At 32.9% G+C, this 18,815-nt stretch overlaps 1 protein-coding gene across 5 annotated transcripts in view; it reads left to right on the forward strand.

Annotated features, from left to right (window-relative positions):
* The window catches only part of LRBA (LPS responsive beige-like anchor protein), a 789,117-nt gene that overhangs the window by 572,791 nt on the left and 197,511 nt on the right, over window positions 1-18,815 (forward strand). For all 5 annotated transcript variants that reach the window (XM_030312933.2, XM_030312936.2, XM_030312937.2 and 2 more), the window contains exons 41-43: window positions 7,664-7,781; window positions 9,904-10,006; window positions 14,782-14,897. In XM_030312933.2, the coding sequence (XP_030168793.1) occupies window positions 7,664-7,781; window positions 9,904-10,006; window positions 14,782-14,897 (337 nt within the window). The remainder of the gene's footprint in view (window positions 1-7,663; window positions 7,782-9,903; window positions 10,007-14,781; window positions 14,898-18,815) is intronic.

Consider the following 18,815-nt stretch of genomic DNA (forward strand, 5'->3'; position numbering starts at 1 on the left):
TCTGTCTTCTAGTGAAATTTCAGGTCATGAGGGCAAGTAATTTTCACAATCTTCAATGGGAGCCAGTGAAATATGAACTTCATTGTCACCTAGCCCCAAAGCGATAAGATAAAATGAGCTGATACATCATTTGCTGTGGTTTTATCATCTCCCTCAGTAATTGGAAGAGAAAACATAAGAGTGTATGTGTTTGTGTGCTCCCCTCTTGCCCCTCCCAGCTGCCCCATCATCCACACCCAGGCTAAAACCATTTTAGCCCAATCAATACAGAGGTCACGTAGCATTTTATTTATATATTTTTAATTTTTCATACTGACTAAACTGCCAAGTAGAACATTAGAGTAATGAATATGTTTAATTGAATTTGTCACCCATGAAAATGCTAAGGAGAATACTGTACTACATCATAGTACCTAGTAAGCAAAAGGAAGAAATTTACTATGTAGAAGGAAAAAAATAACTCATAATTAATTTAAAAGGTAATTTTCTTTCATATTCATAACTTTTGTATTATTGTTATCATTATTCTTTTCAAAGTTTGGACACATTCTGTGTGTTCATGGGTATATATTTAATAACAAAAGTAGTATTGTAAAGTTTCAACCAGAGTCAACTATATATGTCATTTTTAAATTCAAGAAAGACCTCTGAGTTTTACTTTAAGAATATATCTTTGAAAACATAAAAGTTATGTGGTTGGTGATGAAGTAAATCCATAAGCCAAATAGAATTCAATATTATTAGAATAATAAATTCTAAATTTGTGAATAAATTCTTGAGTGCTATGCTTTGATACCAAGTTTCAGAGAAAATTATATGCAGCAAAATCCAAAAATTGTGTAAATAATAGAATGGTACAACTTTAAAATACTTGATTAAAATTACTTCCATGAGTTTGTTAAAATGACGATTATTATAAATAAAACATATTTGTACATATATCTAGTAATGAGCTGCTATTAGAATTTTTTCAATATGTGCTTTCATTTTAAATGTATTTCAGATATTTACTGTTTTCCCGTATTAAGATATAATCTTTGTGACTAAGTTATAATCCTGTTTCAAGAAAATGGGATATGAATAGTTTCTAGGCTTTCCTTTCATTGGTGTTATAGCTTAATTGATGGCATGGTTAGTTTGTATTTTGTATATTAAGTTTCAACATTTTTCTTGATGTTAAGTATATCTATATAGTTTGCAAATGGTTTTGTTATGAAATTTTAAGTATTCTTGGTGACATATATATTATCCAATTTTACTCTTTAATCACATTATTCAGAAATCAATATGGAATTGTCTCAATGAGTAAAACCTTTCCAAAAATTGACAGATATTTGGGACTAGTTTACGCAAAGCTAGTCTTAAACATTAGAAAGAATAGTATTTTAAAGTCGTTTACTGATTCTATATATGCAGACACCCGTGTAAATATTTATTTTTGAGGTAAAACATTTTATCACTTTTTAATATTTTCCCGTTTAAAATTGTTTTAAAACATTTTAAATTGATTGAGGATAGTTTGTATAGTTTTTGAAAACCAAACCTTTTATTTTACTTGAGTGAAGCAACTACAACTTTATATTTAGAGTTTATTTAAAAATTTCTAAAGCTTGATAGTCCATAAAAGTATTATGCATTTGGGCAATAAATATGTTTCTGTTTTGTTCTCTCTTGAGGATGAGCAATTAGAGGAAAGTTTTATATGGATAAATTCATAAGCTTTTCAAAATGAATGATTAAAGAGAAAGTGAAAAAATTATTTGCTTTCAAGCTAATAAATGCAACAGGGTGAAGAAATTTTCATATGTATTCACAGTATACTATTTGAAAGATAGAAGAAAGCATTGTGTGTATTATTTGGGGAAAATAATATATCCCTTTTCAGAAGGCACAGTTTTCAGATAACAATTTTAAAGAATATGAGTTTGATAATTTTAATGTAAAGAAATGTTATATACACACGTGTGTGTGTGTGTTTGTGTATATTTAAAATTAAATATCGATTTCTCTTTCCTCTCTCTCTTACCTCAACATTTAACTAATAAATCATCTTTGTTGAACAAATTATTTAAAAAAAAGAAATGTGAATTTACTTCTACTATTAATACTAACCATATTAAAACAAGGTGGTAAACATTCAAAGAGTGCTGTGGGCTTAAGCTCTCAAGCTATTTTAGATTGGGGGTCATAACTGCAGTGCAATGGTAATGATACGGTTTCCATAGCAACTGATTCATTGGAGGGCTAGACCTCTGTCTAGGGTGCTGTCAGTGTATGTAGAGTTTCAGTGAACAGAAAGTCCCAAAGAAGGGTCTGCTTCTACCTAATCCAGTTTTAATTGAACTCTAGAGACTTTGAAGTGAAGCCTCGGACCAGGAATATACTATTCCAATAAGAAATAAACCTCTTGCTTAGCTAGGCCTCAGCTGCATTTCAGTACTGACACCTTTTCCTAATGAATACTTTAAAGAAATGTTATTGTATCAATTTCAGCTACTAATTCTGTTAGTTAAAAGATTTTTTGTTTCTATTTTAAACCCACCATCTTGACCGTAAGTATAGAATTTCATTTGTTAACTCTCTTGGAGTCAGGCTAGTTTTCATGTGTGATTTCAATGTTTGATATTTTTGGCAATTTTAAATAATTTTGTCTGTGTCTCTTCCTGTTTCTCTGAGTTTTAACACAATAGACCTGCTTATATTTAATTTTGAAAGCACATTACTGGCTTTCATTCAATATGGGTTTGAAAACATAGAAAACAATGCTGGATATTATGTATGGATATATATGTGCTAACAGTATAAAAACTGACATAGGAATGATACACCTTAAAACAAGGGCAATGATTGACTCTTACAAAGGAGGAAAATGGTATCAGGAAGGTTATTTATGGGAATTTCAGTACTATCTAAAAAGCTTTATTAATTAAAAAAATTTGTTAAATGTTTATTTTTGAGAGAGAGGGAGACAGAGACAGAGTGCGAGTGGGGGAGGGGCAGAGAGAGAGGGAGACATAGAATCCGAAGCAGGCTGCAGGCTCTGAGCTGTCAGCACAGAGCCCGACAGGGGCTCGAACTCGTGGGCCACGAGATCATGACCTGAGCCAAAGTCAGATGCCTAACTGACTGAGTTACCCAGCGCCCCTTAATTTTTAAATACATGCAGTAATGTGGCATAAAGTTAGGATTTGAGTATTGGGTACATGGGGCTTATGTCATTTTCTGCAGTTGTGAATTTGTTTGATTTGGTCGTAAAGCATTTTAAAGAAGCATACCACTTCAAGTAGATTATTAAATGACTATATTGCTTAAAGGAATGGGACATAAATTGAATTTTTTATTAATTGAAAAATTTTCAGTACATTACAATCTTATAATAGTATTTTAGTATATTTATTTCTGTTAATAATTGAAGTATCATAGAATATAATTAAATGTTTAGTTGCATGACCATGATCTTACAATGACTGACGTCACCATTATGAGCAGCAGGTCTTCTTATATAGCTTTAGAGATATAAAAGGTAGAATTTTCATATCAATGTGTTCTTTTCATAGCATATCATAGACCTTAGAAGAGCCCTTGTTATTTGTTTTCTTTCCTTTTTCACCTATAATCCAAGTACAGGAAGACAAATGTAGTTCATTAAAATTCTGATGGATTGAGTTCTAGTTTAACAAAATTTTAAGCCCCTTTTTAGAAATGTGACAATGTAGTATATATATGTAAGCTCTGTACTTTTGGATTAGAGAATCTGGGAGTAGGCCAGACTCTGCCACTAGCTTTGAGGGACTTTGTATTAACTATATAATTTTTCTGACTCTCATTTTCCTTAGTAATATTGGATAGATTGGGGTATAAAGTGTTAAAGAACATATATTGAATTGTCTACTATTTGATAGGTCCAAGATGGCAAATTCAAATGCCAATGGAAACTAGACAGATAATAGTAAATGAGTGAATGAGTGGAGACTGTGCCAAAATGGTGAGTGCGTATCATTTGTTACCATGTGACAGATAGACCTAGGTTTGACAGATGCCCCAGTTTTTCCCGAGAAACTAATCTAAATAATAATGTAAATCTCCATTTTTAAGGCATTTTAAATTACTTGAAATTTTGTTATAATATTAAAATGAAGTGTATTTGGGCCATATATGGAGGTTAGGTTGCCATTGATTGACTCATGTAATCATTCAGAAACATCTACTTTGTGCCAGACATTGTTCTAGAAAATGGAAATAGACTATACTTAAGTCTTTGTTCTAGTAGAACTTAGATTCCAGTGCTAAATAGAGGCAATAGAGAAGCAAGCAGATACTATAATTACATGTAATGATAAATGTTGTGAAGGCAATATGGTGAGTTTGGTGGGGGGGGGGAAGAGGTGGTTATGGAGGCAGTGAGGTTTAGATCCAGTGGCTTCTCTAAGGAGGTAACATTGAAGCAAGAATCTAATGTAAGAATAAGCCAGTCAGAAAATTAAAAATAGACCTACCCTATGACCCAGCAATAGCACTGCTAGGAATTTATCCAAGGGATACAGGAGTACTGATGCATAGGGGCACTTGTACCCCAATGTTCATAGCAGCACTCTCAACAATAGCCAAATTATGGAAAGAGCCTAAATGTCCATCAACAGATGAATGGATAAAGAAATTGTGGTATATATACACAATGGAATACTATGTGGCAATGAGAAAAAATGAAATATGGCCTTTTGTAGCAACGTGGATGGAACTGGAGAGTGTGATGCTAAGTGAAATAAGCCATACAGAGAAAGAAAGATACCATATGGTTTCACTCTTATGTGGATCCTGAGAAACTTAACAGGAACCCATGGGGGAGGCGAAGGAAAAAAAAAAAAAAGAGGTTAGAGTGGGAGAGAGCCAAAGCATAAGAGACTGTTAAAAACTGAGAACAAACTGAGGGTTGATGGGGGGTGGGAGGGAGGGGAGGGTGGGTGATGGGTATTGAGGAGGGCACCTTTTGGGATGAGCACTGGGTGTTGTATGGAAACCAATTTGTCAATAAATTTCATATAAAAAAAAAAAAAGAATAAGCCAGTCATGTGAAGATTTGAGAGAAGAACATTCACATCAGAGGAGGCAATAAATAAAAGGCCTCAAAGAAGAATGAATTGGGCTCATCAGTAAGTCCCAGATGTAAGACTTTATAAACAATTATAAAGAGCTTCCATGTTTATTATACATGTAGTGCAAAGCCACTGGATGGTTATTAAATGCATGTGATCTAATTTGTATTTTAAACTTTTTTAAAAAATATTTTTTCTTTGGCTCCTCTGGTCATAGTAGACTCTAGAAGTAAGATCAGAAGAGAAACCAAGTAGGAGAACACTATAGACTCTGGAGGTTTAAACCTGCTGGTTATGGTGAGGGAAAGAGGTACATGCAACCTCTGCTTTCAGAAAATCTTGAGAGTAATACCTACAGCTTTGTTCTCTCTTTTCCTGTTTACTTCTTTTGCTCTTACTTACACAGGTATTGGCTATGTGAAAGTAGATTTCCTTATCACCAATTTTAAAACTGAAAGAAAGTTTGATTTGTTGTTTGGTTCTTAGAATTTTTGTTTTGTTTTTCAAAAAACATTGAGACTTGGAATTGTTCTTTCATTTTTAAATCCTTTGGTGCCAGAAATATAATTTTTAGAAAAATCAAAGTACATGCTTTTTGCCCATTATTGCATTTTTCATTGAGGAATATAGATCTGTTCGCAGTTAAGCTAGAAAATGGAAATAAAAATAGAAAAGAAAGTTTTCATAGGATAAATTCTTATTAATTATTTTTCCTTTCCTTGTTTATCCTGTCTTTGTCCCTCCAAAGCAGTATCATAATCACATGTCATTCTATTTGTATTGTTTACTGGTGGTTACTTTTGAGAGATATAGCTTAATTGTTTACTTTGCTTTCATGGATTTTCATCACGTTTTGATAGTAAATATGTCTCATTTTCTTTATTAAATTAATATTAGGTGAAGTACTGGTGTGGAGAAATTCCACATCTGGTTTTCCTTTAACACCTTCATAATTAAGCTTTTGAAATGAACTTTTTAAAAGAAAAAACTTGAATAACAAAGCAACAAAGTGGCTTAGGACTAAAGACAGGATTACTCTGAGTTGGCAAAGCATTCTAAGCTATTGCGTCTGTCACATGGGATGACAAGAATTGTAACAAGTTACTCTGACAACCACCTACTCCATAGAGAGATTATGTTGAGTTCATTTGCAGGTTTGTGTTTAGCCTAGCTGACAAAATGATACTTAACCTCTTATACAGTCAGTCTTTGTGCTTTGTGAATGAGTGACTGTTGCCTTTAATAGTGACCTTAACAGTGTGAGTTTTTTAAAGCTATGAAATGAAATATATATATATTTTTTCATTTTATTGAAAAATAATTGACATACATCACTGTATAAGCTTAAGGCATACAGCATGATGGTTTGGTTTATATATATTGTGAAGTGATTGCCACAATATGTTCATGCATCTTCTCATATACAGTTTAAAAAAATTTTTTACACATTTTTAAAACGTTTATTTGTTTATTTTAAGCGAGAGAGTGGGGAGGGGCAAAGAGAGAGAGGGAGAAAGAGAATCTCAAGCACGCTCCACGCTCAGCATAGAGCCCGACATGGGGCTCAATCACATGAACCAGAAGATCATGACCTAAGCTGAAATCAAGAATCAAACGCCCAACTGATGGAGCCAGCCAGGCTCCCCTCATATGTAAATTTTTAAAAAATAGAACAAAAAGGGGGGAAAATTTCTCCTTGAAATAAGAACTCTTAGGGTTTACTGTAGATACATATTTTAAAGTATGTTAAAGGTACTTCTGCAGTAGAATCTAAAAAAAAAAAAAGAAAACAGAAAACAAGTTAATAAATAAAAGGCATAATCAGACCTATAAACACAGAGAACAAACTGATGGTTACCAGAGGTCGAGGGTGGTGGGGGGTTGGACAAAATTGGTAAAGGGGATAGGGAGATACAGGCTTGCAGTAAAAGGCACAGCATAAGGAATATAGTCAATGATACTGTAATAGCAATATAACGGGGTAGACGGTAGCTACCCTTGTGGTAAACATATAGCATAATGTATAAACTTGTTAAATCACTACGTTGTACGCCTGAAACCAGTGCAACATTGTGTTTCAACTCTACCTAAAAGAAAAACCCTCATATACATAAAAAATATTTCTGGTTACTCTAAAATCATTATTATATGAAACTGAATTGTATATGTGATCTGTAAGCATATAAGGTATTCTTTTGAGGTCTTCCTTCTTTTCAAGGTTTTATCTAAAACTTTACTTTCCATAAAATGATTCAAAACTCAGTCACTAAATAATGCAATGTGTATTTCCTGAAAAACAATAAATAGGATTACATCACTGCTTTTAAAAGCTCAAAATATATTTGTAAGTAAATGTTTTATAATTTTCCTCTACTTTTTCATTAAGCTTCCTTTCCATACATTGCAAGATGTTTTCTTAGTTTCCCTCCAGATTGTTTCAGTATCTGTTTTTTCAATATTTAGAAATTATTTTTCTTAACGGGGTCTTTTCTATTTTATTCAAGAGGAAAAACAACAAGAAAAAAATTCAACTGCTGTTACTTACTTGGGCTTATTTTTTTTCTCACTAGATCCTGGCATATACAGAAGGGTTGCATGGAAAATGGCTGTTCACAGAGATACGATCAATCTTTTCTCGTCGTTATCTTTTGCAAAATACAGCCCTGGAGATCTTTATGGCAAACAGAGGTAATATGTTTCACAAGTAAATTGTTATAAAGCTAACCTCCACCTCTTTCAGATTTCATTTTTGAACATACCATATAGTTCCCAGTTACGTAGTGATTTATAGTCTAATCTCTGTCATACTGACCTTGTTTTTTGAACCACATGCATCTTCATGGGTTTTTCCCCCTTGATCATTCTTAGAATTATTTGTAGTAATTTTAGTTTTTTGGCCATATCATAGATAAGTGCAAAATTTTCAAATATGGTAAATAACTAACCATTTAATCAGTTGAAGAGTTTTGGTATTCTCAATATTGCTCTGATGCTTAAACTCCTCCTGGAAGGTAGATGCATTTAGAAAGGGGAGAGGGTAATCAAATGATTCATATATTTATTCAATCTTTTGTCTAATCTATTGCCATTTATAAAGGGACCATCAGAAAATGGTACTCAAGTGTCCTGGTTGCTTTGTATTACATCATTCTTGAAAGAACTAAAATTCAATTTGTGGGTTTAAAATGGAACTTGGTAAAATTCATTAAGACAAGAAGGAGAGACAAGGTGAACTTGAAGTAAAAGCATTGTTGGGTATGAGTGGAGGCATACAAGGGAAAATAATATAAAGCCTAGTGACTTCCTGTGCTTACTCCTTATACATAAGTAGATTAAAGTTTTATTTTCTCTTTCTATAATCTACAAGTTGTCGCTTAAAAAAGTCTACACATAATAATGTATATTCCATGCACACATTATTTTCCCTGTATAGAATCATGTGTCTTTAGAATACAAATTTCTTTAGGTAAAGATGTTTTTCCCTTTCCTATTTGGTCTCCTCTTCTATACATACCTCTTCTTCCTAATGTCAACATCATTTTTTCAGGCAAATAACCAAGTGAATGTTTCATGCTTTAGTTCAGCCTGCATTCTTGCTGTCCCAAAGAGATTTTGTTTCAGTATTACAATATTTATTACTTGCTCATCCTCATTCATTTTTCTCCTTTAAAATTTCTTATGCATTCTTGCTATTGTATGTGTGTTTTTCTTTTGCCTTCCCCCATGGCCTTGGGTTATCTGCCATAACTTAATGTTAGTTTTGTTGTTGTTGTTTTCCCTATATTCAATGTAATAATGGGTATGTAAGGATGGCATATTAAAAAGATATGTTGGATATGTATATGTCAGTTCCAAATATGTTTTAGATACTTAGTGAATGACCATGTATTTTCTTTACCTGAAACTTCTTGGTAATGTCAGTATTCAGAGCTATACCAAATTGACAAATTTTTTTTGGAGTGAATTTTTTTAAGCCAGGTAGAGAATAAGGATCATTTTCTAGATGAGTACTTACTTCAAGCTTATATATGGTCATGATATTGCAATTAATGTAGTTAAAATTTTAAGACTATCCAATTTGATATCTTCGAACTTTTCTCTCATGATTTTGACTTTCTTATTTTCATATTTCTTAAGGATGGAAATTTATAGATGACTATAGTTAACATTTATATACTGAATATTTTTATGTATATTTATATGTTTCTTGATATTCTCAAAATGTGTAATTATTGAAATAGAAATGATTAGAAGACATTTAAATTTGACTATTATCTATAGAGAAGTGTTTTCCTTTAGGTCATTCTATTTTATGTGAAAATATAAATTAAAAACATAAACATTGTAAAGAGAATAATTTTTAAACTGTTAATTATTGGAAATAAATAAAAGTGACAATTTAGCACCTATATCTGTAGTCTTTGGTGTTAGATTGTTAACTATAAAACTTAAAACCTTAAGTATTTATTTATAGAAACTCAAAGATACATATATTTAACTTGTTAAAATTCAATTTTGTAAATTCAAAGTTGTAGTTAGATAATCTCAGCTTCATTTCACATTAGTGCAACAACAATTTTTAGAACTTCTGATAGCATTTAGAGAAAACTGTTTATGGTTCAGGAGTTTATAAGTAAAATGACTATCACTTCTGGAAAATTAATGCTAAAACTTGATATGCACTATAATAAAAGTAATATGGCAAGAATTGTATACCTTAACTAAGAGTAAGTGTTTATTAGACCAAGAAGTTAGTTTTCCAAGAAGGAAGCTGTATCATGTTCTAATTTTTAAAAATTACTTTTCATAGTTGCTGTAATGTTCAATTTCCCAGACCCGGCAACAGTAAAGAAAGTAGTTAACTATCTTCCTCGTGTTGGTATTGGAACCAGTTTTGGGTTGCCTCAAACCAGGTACTGTTTTATGAGAAAATTTTGGAAAGTAATCTGTGTTAATATTTTTTCTTACTTGTTTTTAAATGCATAACCTTCTGTTGTATTTTTCATAGTAATGATGATTATTAATGCTTTGAGTCAGCTGAACCTCTGTCTGAAAAAACTAGAAAAAGAGGATCAAATGTAAACCAAAGTAGGTTGAAACAAAACATAAACATAAAAGCAGAACATTTATCAAATATGAACAGAAACAGTGAAGAAAAATCAATACAATGAAAAGTTGTTTCTCTGAAAGGATTAATAAATGTAATATATGACTTATGAAGAAGAAGAAGACACAAAGTGCCAACATCAAGAATGGAAGAGGGGATATCACAACAGATCCTATAGATATTAAAAGGAAAATACTGACATATTATGAACAAATCTGTGCTACTTAGACAAGTTAGATGAAATGGACAGATTCCTTAAGAAATAGGTAACATTAATACCTCTACAGAGGAAAGTGAATTTATAGTTAAAGGTCTTCTGAGCTAGAGAATATTCCTAGCTCAAATGGTTTTGTTGACAAATTCTATAAAACATTTGATGAAAAAATATCATTTCTAAACAAACTATTACAGAAAATAGAAAAGAAGGATAACATTTTAAAGGTATTCTATGAGGCCAGGGTTACATGAATTCCAAACCCACATGAAAGCATTACCAGAAAAGGAAACTACTGATCATCTTGATTGGAAAAGAAGAAATAAAACTGTCTTATCAAGTCTGCTTTTCATAGGCTGCTTGAATGTTTGCATGACATGGGTGCTGACTTCCCCAGAGTAAGTGATCCAAAAGAGAGTGAGTCAGAAGCCCCAATGTCTTTTCATGACCTACCCTTGATAGGTAGAGTAGGTCATTAATTCTGCTACATTGTATTTATCATAAATGAGTCATTAAATACAGCCCAGGCTCCAGAGAAGGGGAAAGCTGCACTTCTTCAAGTGGTAGGTATCAAAGAATTTATGGACATATTTAAAACTACCACAGGGTATAACTCTTATGCAAAGAGGGCACCAAAATTGGCCTTTCTAGATTATAAGCAATAGTTGCTTTTTAATGCCAGTGAAGATTTTGATTAGATAGTTTTATAATTTAGTGAGGAATTTCAGGTTCAGGATGAACCTTACAACCTTAGAATGGCATAGTAAATTTCTTTATCTAAATAGCTTTATTCATCAACTAATATGTGTTATCATACTTGGGTAATCTTAATGATTTCCCACAGTTAATGGAAGCTAGAAGTAGGTTAATTGATTACATTAGAAATTTAAATAGATCTTAAAAACTTAGAGTGTGCCTGCCATCTAGCAGTGTGCAAGATAGATACCATCTTACCCATGCATGTTTTAACAAATATGCAAACAAAATAAATAATTGTGTAAGTGACAGGAGGGATATAACTAGGGTGTTGTAATAATGATTAGTGGAATAGAGATGGGATGGTTTGGATTAGGTAGTCAGAAATATCTTCCTGTGTGACTTTTAAGTTTTGATTTGAAAGAACAGAACCAGCTTACCTTTGAAAGAGGGAATAGCATATGCAAAGGCCCTGTAATAAGGTGAAGTTCCTTAAAAAACAAATATGCAAACAAAAGAATGTTTTAGGGAGTGTTGGAAGGCAGATATCATTGGAATTTAGTGATCTTGAGAAGAGAGGGGTCAGTTCAAGGACAGGAATTTATTGTGGAAATCCAGGTGATATTTGGTGCTGATAGTACAGTTGAAGAGAGACATTCTTGTTTAGAAATTTTGAGGACATACAGTTTGTATGACTTAGAGATTAGTTAGGTAATGAGGGTAAGAGAGGGGGTGTCCAGCATGTTTTGCCAAGTTTCAGTTTAATCTGCTGAGTGGCACTTATTGATATTGGGAACAGTGGAGAAGAAATAGTTGTGTATATATATATATATCTCCCTAAGGGTGGGGTTGGGGTTGTGGGGAGGAGGTGGGTGGACAGATTATGAGAAGTTTAGTTTTAGATCTATTGAAATTGAAACTCCTGAGAGATGTCCCTACTGAAATATTGAATGGGAAGTTAGAGCTCAAGAGAAAAGTATAGTATTTGGGAAACACTTAATGTTGAAAGACTGAATGCTTTCCCCTAAGATCAGGAAGGCTAGAATGTCTCTCATTGTCACCATTTCTATCAATATTATATTGGAGATTTCAGCCTGTACAGCAAGAAATGCAGAGAAGGAGGGAGCAGTTAAAGGCATCCAGATTGGAAAGGGGGGAAAATGTCTTTATTCCTAGATGACAAAAGAAGTGTAAGATTTGTACAATTAAAAGTATAAAATATGGCTGATAGAAATTAAAGACATATCAAATAAACGGAGTCATTCCATATTTATGGATCAGGAGATATTCAGCATGATTAAGATGTCAGTTTTCTCAGATCTATAAATCCAGTGCAATCCCTATCAAAATCTAGCATACTTATTTGGAGATATCGAGAAGCTGAAATGCAGTGGATTAGAATTACCAAAATATTGAAACAGAAGAACAAAGTTAGAGGACTCCCACTACCTGATTTCAAAACAAAAACTAACTATAAAGCCACAGTGATCAATATGGTCTGGTGTTTATAAAAAGATATGCATATAAATCAATGAAATAAAATTGAGACTACAGAAATAAACCCTGCATTTATGATCAGTTATTTTTCAACAAAGGTGCTAATACAATTCAGTGAGGGAAGGATAATCTTTAAATAGTGCTGAGACAATGGATAGTTACATGCAAGAAAATGAACTTCAACACTTACCACACAGCATTCATAAAAAAAATAGCTCAAAGTATGTCATAGAACTATATTTAAGAGCTAAAACTAATTTTTTTTAGTACCAAAGAATTTATGATATAGGAGAAAAGCTTCATAACCCTGGAGTAGGCCAAGAGTTATCAGATTTGACACCAAAAGCATAATCCATAAAAGATAAAATCGAGAAATGGGATTTAATAAAAATTTAAAACTGTTGTGCTTTAAAGGATACCACTAAGTATACGAAAAGAGAAGCTATAGACTGAGAAAATATTTGTACATAATGTGTCTTATAAAGATCTCGCATATTCAGAATGTATACAGAACTCTCACAACTCAATAAGTAACCTTAATGAATACAGGAAGAAAAGATTTAAATAGTCATTTCACCAATGAAGGTACACAACTGGCTAATAAGCCATGACAAGTTGCTCAACAATGTACATTAAAACTATAATAAGATACCATTTTACACTCACTGGAATGGTTATAGTAAAAAATATATACAGTAGCAAGTATTGGCAGAGATGTGGAAAATTGGAACTCCATATATTGCTTGTTGAAATGGAAAACAATTTGGCAAATTTCTTTAAATTTATTTTTTTTATATATTTATTTATTTATTTATTTATTTATTTATTTATTTATTTTGCAAATTCTTAAGTTAAACTAAACCCAACTTACAACTCAGCATTTACACCCTTGGGATTCTACAACCCCCCCCTCCCAAAATGAAAACATATGTTCATATAAAGATATATTTGTGAATATTCATAGTAATACAAAGTAGAATAATAATAAGAATCTAAAACTGGAAAAAATTTAAATATCCATCAGCTGGTGAATGGATTTTTAAAATGTGATATATTCCATACTCATAGGCTGGAATACTATTCAGCAATCAAAAGAAATGAATTACTAATCACATGCTGCCACATTGATAAATCTCAAAAACATGGTTAGTGAAGAAGCCTGATGCAGACTTCATGATGTAGGATTCCATTTATCTGAAATGTCCAGAAAAGGCAAGTTTATAGAGACAGAAAGCATATTGATAGTTGCATAGAGCTAAGGATAGGAACAGGGATTAACTAAATAGGCACAAGGCAAGTTTTTGTGGTGGTGAAATGTTCTGAAGTACATTGTGGTGATAATCTCACAACTCTAGAAGTTTATTAATAAATCATTGAATAGTATACTTACATGGATAAATGTTATGGTATGTAAATTATACCTTTGAAAATAACACTGAAAAAAATATTGTTACCTTGTCCTTGGTTCTAGACTCTAAATGTAATAATTAATCCTGCCACCTGTTTTCCACTGTTACTTAGTTGCATCTTTTGTTACTTACATTGCATTCAGAAAACATAGAAAACTTGGTCTTCTATTACTAAGCTGTACAAAAAAAAAATTATAGTTTCTCTCATCTTTATCCCACCCCATGAATAGATACCTAAAGAGTTTAGAATCCTTCTTTCCCCTGTCATAAAGAGTATATAAGAATAATATTAAATTTAAAATGTACAAATGTATTATCTTTAAGAAAACTATTAATAAAGATGTGCATACAATTTTAGATACATTTCTCAATTACTATAACTTCTTTTATATCAGTAAATCAGTAAGTTATTAATCATACTATTATTGATCAACACTTATGGAACCTAGATATTAATAATGGCTTACTTTGTTGGGATGAGTACTGGGTGTTGTATGGAAACCGATTTGACAATAAATTATATTTAAAAAATAATGGCTTACTTTAATGCATACAGCATGTATCATGGACCTGTGGCCATTCCAAATCATGTAACCATTAACTGTGCATTGAAATATTTCTTGTATTCATTAGTATAACATGAATAGAACTTTTCACAGTATACAGATATCATTTTGTATATCAAATGTATAGAATAAGCACAGATATTATTTTGTGATGTAATTAAGCTTAAATCAGTTCTACACCAAATTCTGTTTTTTGCAGGCGTATTTCATTAGCTAGTCCACGTCAGCTTTTTAAAGCTTCTAATATGACCCAGCGATGGCAACATAGAGAGATTTCAAATTTTGAATACTTGATGTTTCTCAACACGATAGCAGGTAATCTGGGCTCACGTTTTGACTTATTTCAAATGATAAATTATTTTTTTTGAATGATAGATTATTATTGTGATATTATTTTGAGTACTAGTATAAGTAGCTTACTTTTATTTTCCTTTTTTAAAGTTTATTTATTTATTTTGGGGAGGGCAGAGGGAGAAAGAGAGAATCACCACTGCAGAGCCTGACTCGGGGCTCGAACTCACAAACTGTGAGATCATGGCCTGAGACGAAGTCAGCCGCTTAACGACTTGAGCCACCCAGGTGCCCCTTACTTTTATTTTCATTATTACTACATGAGTACCTTATCAAGAGTAATTTTGGTAATAGAGCTTATGGTTTTACATATAAACAGTTGGCTATTTGAATAAATTAAAAATGGGTGTACACCCATTATACTTTTTCCAAAAATATAAAATGAAAATTTACAATCTTACTAATATAGTAAGAATGGATGCATTATGGAATAGTAGAAATGAAAAGCCATATAAAATCTTAACCTGTTAATAACTTAATTATGAATATTATATGATGAAACAAAAATGCAACATGGAAAAAAGCAAACTGTGGGTAAAATATTAAGTAAAGGAATACTTATATTATGAGCCATATATGAAAATCTGAAGAGTAAATGGCTCTATGAAAGGTCTATAATCATGTAGTATTACTGAACATCACCCATTGAAGCACTTACATTTGAAAGAGAGTAAGAATAGAAATGTGTCATTACTTTTCATTTGTGATAACTAGAATGAAGAAAACATTGAATGTATTTGTGTGACATTTGAGATTCACTTCAACAAACTGACAGTTTGTATTTGAGGCACAAAGATACTGAGAGAAGTTATTTTAAGTATGTATATAAGCATTTACATGATTCTATAGCAAAGGGGTATTCAAAGTGCTATGGGGACTAAAAGGGCAGAGAGAAAGGGAAATCCTGTTATACTCATCCAGTTGATGGGAGTAAGGAAAAAATTAGGAAAGATTTCGTGTTCGTATAAGGATGGATTTTACTTTAGGAGCACCTGGGTGGCTCACTCGGTTAAGCGTCTGACTTTGTCTCAGGTCACGATCTCATGGTTCATGGAATGGAGCCCCGCATCTGGCTCTGTGCTGACAGCTCAGAGCCTGGAGCCTGCTTCGGATTCTGTATCTCTGTCTCTCTTTCTCTCTTTGCCCCTCCCCCACTCACATTCTGTCTCTCAATCAAAAACAAGTAAACATTAAAAAAATTTAAAAGGGGGTGCCTGTGTGGCTCAGTCGGTTGAGTGTCCGACTTCGGCTCAGGTCATGATCTCGCGGTCCATGAGTTCGAGCCCCACGTCGGGCTCTGTGCTGGCAGCTCAGAGCCTGGAGCCTGTTTCAGATTCTGTGTCTCCCTCTCTCTGACCCTCCCCCATTCATGCTCTGTCTCTCTCTGTCTCAAAAATAAATAAACGTTAAAAAAAAATTTAAAAAAAAATTAAAAAAAATTGAAAGTAAAGGATGGATATTACTTTAGCAGAGGTGGTAATTGGAGATTAGAAGCGATGCCTTGTAAAACTGAAGGCATAAGGAAGCATATAAAGATGGGAAAATATGAAATATAGCTAGAGAATGATTAATGGTATAGTTTATATATATGTATATGCATGTGCACATGTAAAGCATGTATTCATAAAAGTATAATGAGAAAGAAAATTAAAAAGTTGTTATGGAGATACATTGTACAAGATTTTCTGTCAGTTTGAGGAGTTAGCAGCCAATTCATTGGGAAGCTTGCAAGATTTTGAACAAATAAGTGATATTAGAACTCTGGAAAATTAACTTGCAGGCAGAATGAAGGGTAAACTGGAGTGGAGAGAAACTTGGCAGAAAGCAGAGTTAAGAAGTAATTGTATATAAAAAAAGGGGGACTTGCATTAAAGAGGTGACAGTGGGAATTTAAGGATTAAATAACATAAGATTTACAAGGTACAAAACATTTGACATCCAGATGACTGAATGTAGGGGGTAAATGGGAAGAAAGTGTTACAAAAGGCTTCCAGGCTTCTGGCCTGAATCATTAGGAAAATGGTGGTGCCATTAACAGAAAGAAGTCAGAAAAGATTGATCTAGGGAAAGATGATGATTTTAATGTGTAGCTAGACATCCAAATTAAGATATTAAAAATATTTTTTAGAAGTATAGGTCAAAGAGGGTATTTGGAATTTGGAGATAGGACATGGAATTTCATCTGCATAGATTGGAAATCACCAGGAATTAGTTAAGATTACCAAGACAGATAATACAGAAAGCAGTGAGACAAGGTCTAGGATTGTTCTTGTGCATGGCAAGAAGACAAAGGGAAAGTTAGTAAAGAAGAGAATGAGTGATCCCAGAGTTTATAGACTCTGGGATCTATAGACAGAAAGGTCTTGGTCACTTGTATCAAATGTTATTAGAGAGGTACAAGAGAATTAAGAATGAGTACAGGCGATACCTTTAGCTTTGGCATTTGGGAACGTGTTGGTTACCTTTGGGGTTTATTTTATTACTTTAAACTTTATTTTGAGAGAGGGAGAGAGGGGAGAGAGAGAGAGAAAGAGAGAGAGAGAGAGAGAGAGAGAGAGAGAGAGAGAGAGAATGTGACCTGGGGAGGGGCAGAGAGAGAGGGAGAGAGAGAGAATCCCAAGCAGGCTCCTGAGCCTGACACAGGGTTTGAACTCACAAACCATGAGATCGTGACCTGAGCTGACGTCAAGAGTTGGGCACTTAACCGACTCAGCCACCACCCAGGTGCCCCTCTAGGGGTTCATTTTAAAAGCAAACAAAAAAGGTTGATTATAAGAACTGAATGGTTGGAGATGAAATGAGAACATTAGATATAGATGATAGTCTTCTTGTATAATAGTAGAGAGAATGGATTAAGGCAAAGGTGAGAAACCATCAAAGGGGGACAGAGAGGAAAAGTAACAGTGCAAGTTACGAGTGAGATAGGCTCGAGCTCAGGTGAAGGAATTACAGCTCACAAAGTATAAAGGCACTGTTAGAGAAGGTTGGAAGAGAGGGAGTATTATGGAAATGGGAATTTAAGGGCTCACACTGAAAAGTCTAAATTTTACCAGTTTAAGGAGGTGTTCATCTCACAGGCAGTTGAGGAAAAGGAATGAAGACAGATTGAACAATTGTGTTGGACTTAGATATTATGTAACTAATAACTGACAAGATTTTTAAGTAGTAGTGAAAGAAAAAGTTAAATGGACCTTTTTAATTAAGCATATGGTAAGTCAGTGAACGCATAGATTGAATGCGCAGCAATAATTAGGAAGCAACATTTATGAAATAGTCTACTTTCATATAGCTTCTTTTGTGCCTAAAAGTGTTTTTTAAATATTTTCCCCAAATACTCTTTTTGAGGAATAGAACCAATAATTTATTTTGGATAGTTTTTATATACCCTAGAAGGTGGGTTGAGTCTTAATGTTGTTTAAGATTTCTTTTATGCTATTATCTGTGATACATATAGGTTCTCATGACACTATGATACATTTCCCAAAAGGCAGTCCAGTAGGCATTTAGTAATTATATAAAGAATTAACCTTACTTAGTAAAAGTCTATTTACAGTGAGCTGGTGCATACTCTTTTTTTGAAGAAATTAAAATTGACCAAAATAGGTAGTGACATAATGACCTCTGAATTAAAATTGTCCCAGTTATTCATGTTTTGTTAAGACTGTTTGCAGGTCATTCAAGGTAGAACTGTGTTACTCTAATAGTCCTCAAAATGAATAGAGTGAAATGAAGTTAAAAACATCATAAGGAAGGCTCAGATACCAAGCATCTGTGTGAAGAACTACTTTAATATTCAGCTCTATATTGATATGACATCAGCATATATTTGAGAAAGAGAAAAGATGATAGAATACACAATAAGAAAGGAATTCAAACAATATT

Source organism: Lynx canadensis, chromosome B1, assembly GCF_007474595.2.
Source record: "Lynx canadensis isolate LIC74 chromosome B1, mLynCan4.pri.v2, whole genome shotgun sequence".
Taxonomy (NCBI): domain Eukaryota; kingdom Metazoa; phylum Chordata; class Mammalia; order Carnivora; family Felidae; genus Lynx; species Lynx canadensis.